Below are 5670 nucleotides of genomic sequence, written 5' to 3'. Positions count from 1 at the left end.
CGGACTTAACCATCCCATTTAGGACGTATATTTTGCTTGCCGTTTATTTTGGGTTACGTAAACATCACTAATTCCATTCCATTCTAATGGCGGACAAGAAGTTTTGTCCCCGATATTAGCAAAGCCGTACAAAGTACACAGCTAATATCCTTGTTAACAGGGTCAGTACGTGAAGTGTCCGATTACAATCAATACTACTATACATACCTGGGTAGGCACGGCTTTCGGACCCTATAACCAGGGCCGGATAAGGAGGTTTAAAAAATTTACATTTTTTTTGGCAAAAATGTTAATCTGTTTTTATTGAATTTTACCATACAAAGATTAAAAGGAAGTAAGCGGATATCCAATAATCCACTTGGCAATGGTATGTGTGTCCACACATAGTCGACAGGCCATCAATCATCAATCGATGCCGACTGAACCATCCACACTGCCTTGACAACATAGATTTACCACGTCCGGCCGGTCGACTATGTTTGGACGCATCTTTAGAGGTGTTGGGAGACCCTCATAAGGGCCTTACAGCCTTACACATTCAAAATGGAAAACGTACTGTTATTTTGAAAAAATAAAATAAGGCACATGACTTGTGAAAAGTTCCGAATTCTTTTATTCGTGATCAAATTTTTAAAGCTCCGTTTTTCGTTTGTTTTTCGTCGATTTCGTCTTCTTTTTCGTGATCTCTTCCACAGGTTCAGGCTCTTCCACCTCAGGTTCTTCCTTCGGGATCACAGGTTTCCTCTTCACTTTCTTTGTTGTCTTGCTAGGTTTGATTATTTCCGGTTCCTCCAATGTTTCATTTCCTTCCAGTGAAACCTCGTCTTCTACGACCTCTGTTTCTTCGACTTCCTCTTCTACTGTCCCGCTTTCATCAGCCTGTGTCTCTTCAACTTCCACCGTTACTTCCTCAAATTCAGGGACTTCCGCTTCCTCTAGGAGGAATTCTTCCTGCACAATCTGCTCGATAATTTTCTCCGTTGACGTAGGCCTTTCCGGGGCGGCACGGATGGTTTTCGCCGCCTTTTTGACGGAAACCTTTTCGTCGAACGCCGCTGGCGATTTCTTGTGGCTTTTGAGTTTGATCTTTTGCTCTTTCAGTTTGGGAGACCCTTTGATGTAGGCGAGTTTATTTTCCTTGTATTTGTTTTCTTTTCCTTTTCTGAAATCAAATTGAAAGGGTGAGTTGGATTGGAATTGAAACATTTGAAACACCTCGCCTCAATGCGAAATCAAGGCCCGTGTTCTAATTGTCTTAATCTCTTATTTTATTTGGCTACTTATCAGAATGAGTTTCAGATTTAGATCAACCAAATTTGGGCAGTCGTCCATCATTCAATTTTGTTGATTGATTTTTTTTTCTCTCAATTCACGTGATTGTATTAGGAATTCCACAAACTAATCTCACTTACTTTGGTTTGACGTCCTTGTTTTTGCCTTTCTTTCCACAATCCACCTCAGTCAGTAGAACGGCCGCGATCAGCAAACTCACCAAAATCAGCTTTGGCCTGGAAACAAAAGTATGGAAAATTTGACTAAAATGGGGAAAAACGTTGAAAATGTAGTCAAAATAGTAAATGGGGGAAAAATACTGAAATGGGAGAAAAAAGACTCACGACCTTCTGACTTCTGACTAGGGCTATACTTTGAGATTTTAAATTCAATCCAATGAAATTCAGTAATCTGAATGACAATCTTGGTCCGAATTTTCAAATCAACCAATCCGATTTGCAACCCATTGGCGCCTAGCGTTGCCATATGGCAACACTCGTACTTGTCTCGGTTTTGCTGATCCTAGATGGCAGAACACGATAAATATTGATGCAACCTTATAGAATCAAAAAAATTCACTCGCTATATAATGGGTTAATCTAAATTGGATTAAATTAACCTCAAGGTGTGTCCTCTGACTCCGTTTGCATTCCCCAACCACGTTTATACTTAAGAACTTCCTCAATCATGTTTATACTTAAGGAACCCTTACATATTGTAAGAGATACCTTCTTCTACTTAGGGAACCTTCTTAAGAAAAGAACATGAACTTAAGGAACCCAAATCTACTTAAAGTTAAAGAACTCTCTTAACTAATCATATTTTACTGACCATAGTAACTCACTTACCCAATATTCATGATGACAAAATCTCAACTTTTCACTTAGGATGTGCAAGTAAAACTTGAACAAAAATGTCTGATCTCAAGTTTGGATAACGAATGATTAACTTCACCGGGTTTGTATCACAACTACAAACGGTTAACTTAGATGTCCACTTTAACAAATTATTAACTACCTATTGATGTGTCCACAGAATTGTTTTGTCCACAAATAGCACCTCTGTTCTCCGTTTTCACCTGGGTTGTTCGAATTGTCCTATGATTTGTATGGAAAGCAAGGTACCTACAGAGGGTGATGATTTTAGATTGTCAATCTGCGGTGTCTCTTATCTTGTTTGTGATAGAGCGAGGGGCCGAAAACCTGAGATAGGTGCTCCCCCAGGTGGTCACCTGGAGAAGGTAGCTGTCAATTTAACCACGGGGTTCGTCGGAGTTTTGTCAAGTACGAATTGGAGTCTAAAGGTGTATCCAAACATAGTCGACCGGCCGTCGATCGACGAGGGGTTTGTTGTCGAGGCAGGGTGGACGGTTCAGTCGACATCGATCGACGGCCGAAGTATTTGGAACCACTTGTACCGTAACTGGCGGAAACATTAAATCCTCTCCTAGGAAATGTACATCCGGGGGCTCCTTTTAATCCAAACATAGTCGACCGGCCGTCGATCGACGAGGGGTTTGTTGTCGAGGCAGTGTGGACGGTTCAGTCGACATCGATCGACGGCGGAAGTATTTGGAACCACTTGTACCGTAACTGGCGGTAACATTAAATCCTCAAATCCTCTCCTAGGAAATGTACATCCGGGGCTCCTTTTAATTGTGCGCCCTGAAAAGACCTTTTTTTTTTGAAACCCAAATACGTCCATTTTGAGTTGAAGCTTGGTGCTATGACAGGAGGTACAGAGGCTTATTGACTTATTATTCCATTGGATATCGTCATCACTCTCCTAGGAATTGTACGTACGTGGCCCATTTCCCATACCTTGGCCATATCTAGTTGATTCTTAACCCCAACTATCTACCTATGTCACAGTTTGTTTATTTATTTCATAGGTACATTAGGTACCTAACTTCCATTTACGTAGGCATGTATATCGCCCATTTGATGAGGGACATACGGGAAGGCCATGCTATGACACAGACCACAAGCGTCCAATGTAGCAGTTGTTCCATTGCTACGAAATAAAAACGGCGGTGGAACACTCGTCTTTTTTTTTCGCTACTTATTAGTCCAATTTTCATTAAATTTTTGGCAAACATGTTCAACCCTTAAAGGGAATTTACTCTTAATTATTTGTTTGGGCCTTTCAAGGGCTCAGTAGGGGCCCTTTTTCCGAATTCTACAGTTCACTGAACCACTAGTATGTCTACTCTTATCTAGTTAGGTAATTGTTTCAAATTTAATTGTTTCTTTCTCATCACCCTGATTAGTAATTTCGTCAACTAATAACTAATCTGCCCTCTACGTGTACTGTAAATATTTACATTGATTTAAATAACTATTTATATCTTACATCATTAAATTTAGCGTAGTTTATCAAGCGAGGAAGGACATTTGTGACAAGCATTTAATGCTCAACACAATTAAAATTCCTTTTTTTTATTTTCTTCCTAGTTCTTCTACTACGATATCTTCGACTTCCGTTACCGAGCTCCGTTCACACTCATCACCAAACCGTCCAGTGTACGGCGTACCATAGATGCTACCGGTAACAAGGTGATCGTCATTGCCCGCCTCAAATCCGGCAACGGATTCCAACTCGACTACAGCTCGGATCTACCTGCGTGTAAGTTTATTACCTACTTTACTAAAGTCTCGTTTTCATTTGTCGTGAGTTTCATCCGATTTTTTCCCCGAATGTCCTGTAGGGCTGTAGGCAATGTAATTTAAATGAGCGTGTTCCCACTACACACGACACGATTTTTTTCCGAACGACAAGATGGATTGGGGCCTTCAGGGCTTTTTGGCGTCTCCCCGTTTTTTTACGTTTGTTTAATAAAAAATGTATTATGTAGACAATAAGTTTTTCAGCCCAGTTAGCTACGAAGGTAACGTGCCTGCCTTGTAAGCTCAATGTCTCGAGTCCGATTCCCGACCGGGGCCAACTTTATCCTAAATGATTTCGGGACGATAAGACCTCCGTAGCAGTTTCCTCTATCAGACCTCTACAAAACAAAAAGTTCTTGTCGATGTCTAGACAATATAGTTCCCTTTATCAAACTTCTTTTTTTGAACATAATACTCTTTATTTATGATACTTGTTATACATATACATACATAGATTACATTCTTAACAATAATAATAAAAAAATAATAAATGAGTTAATTAGGTATGTAAGCAATTCATTCTTTCAAGCAATTCATTCAAAATTTATGTTCTCTCTTCTCGTTGACAGTATGTGGTGGAGTACTCGAAGACAAAGGTACCCTGCGGTCTCCAGACAACCAAACCTCCTTCTCATGTCTCTGGTCCAAGACCATCTCTCCTCATCAGACATTCGCCCTAGTAATATCGGGCACAGTGATATATCTTACATATTACTTAAATGAGGTTACACGAATACTGTAGTGTGACGTCATTCCATATGTAATAGCTGCTGTAAACATCCTGGGCCAGCCTAGTTAGCTTGAAGGGTAGCGCGTCTGCCTTGTAAGCGCTAGACCACGGGTTCGATTCCCGCCCGGGGCGGATTTCATCCTGAACAGATAAGGTTCGTTCTCGAAACGGCTGGCTTTCTCCTATCCTGTCTTCCTTCTCTTTTCGCTTGCGGGACGATAAGACCTTAGCAGTTACAGTTCCCTCTATCAAACCTCTTGAAAAAACAAAGACCAAATCTGAGGTGTACTGCTCCCTTTCACGCGATCCGAGCAGGTCACTCGTCTTGATACTAACCACGCTGAACGTTGCTTAACATAAGTGATCAGCTGGGAACTGGTGCACAAGAGTAATCTGTGAATTGCAATTCAGACCGATCAAATGTCATGTGATGTAGACCAACAGTGGACCTGCCTATTTTGACATCAATAGAGATGTAGACATTCTATCTATGTTAATCCAGATCAAATATCAGACTCAAGCTAGCAAGCTTGGTGAGTTTTTTCTCTGCCCTAACTCTTACGTAACTGCTCGCACCTGAATTGGCTGAAGATTCCAGAATATTTGTTGTATCTATCTATCAAATGTAGGTAGGTGTAAGGGAAAGAAACACGTAGAAAATAACCGAAATAACTAAATATCCCTCGATTAAAACCCGGTTGATTTTCCGAAAAACGTCTCCCCAAGGAGGTTTGTGACGTAGGAGATCATGGGAACGGATTTCTCGGGAACTGATGTCAGATCGGTTGGGTGGAAGAGCTTACTAAGGAAGAATCCAACAATCTAAACCAGGGGAAACCACCCAATAATAGAGTTCTTCCACCCTAACTTTTGGCACCCTATACCTAATTTTTTTCTCAGTGGTGCACATTAGTGCACATCTGCATGAAACCATCTCTTGTTGACGATCTAAAATATCTAAATCAATTCAATGTTATGTAACCAAACTAGGCTCGCTGAGGT

The 5670-nt window shown here is 40.8% G+C and overlaps 1 protein-coding gene across 1 annotated transcript; it reads right to left on the bottom strand.

Moving 5' to 3' along the window:
• Positions 1-271: 271 nt before the first annotated feature.
• On the bottom strand, positions 272-2425 carry LOC103524538 (titin-like). Its single transcript, XM_008489565.3, has 3 exons — positions 2121-2425; positions 1413-1508; positions 272-1162 (listed from the first exon to the last, which is right to left on the bottom strand). The coding sequence occupies exons 1-3, from the start codon at positions 2129-2131 to the stop codon at positions 631-633; spliced, it is 639 nt and encodes a 212-aa protein (XP_008487787.1). The 5' UTR covers positions 2132-2425; the 3' UTR covers positions 272-630.
• Between the last annotated feature and the right edge of the window lie 3245 nt (positions 2426-5670).

The sequence above is a fragment of the Diaphorina citri genome, unplaced genomic scaffold (genome assembly GCF_000475195.1).
Source record: "Diaphorina citri unplaced genomic scaffold, Diaci psyllid genome assembly version 1.1 scaffold103, whole genome shotgun sequence".
Lineage (NCBI taxonomy): Eukaryota > Metazoa > Arthropoda > Insecta > Hemiptera > Psyllidae > Diaphorina > Diaphorina citri.
The sequence above is the reverse complement of the archived record's forward strand: the minus strand, read 5'-3'. Positions and strand labels throughout refer to the sequence as shown.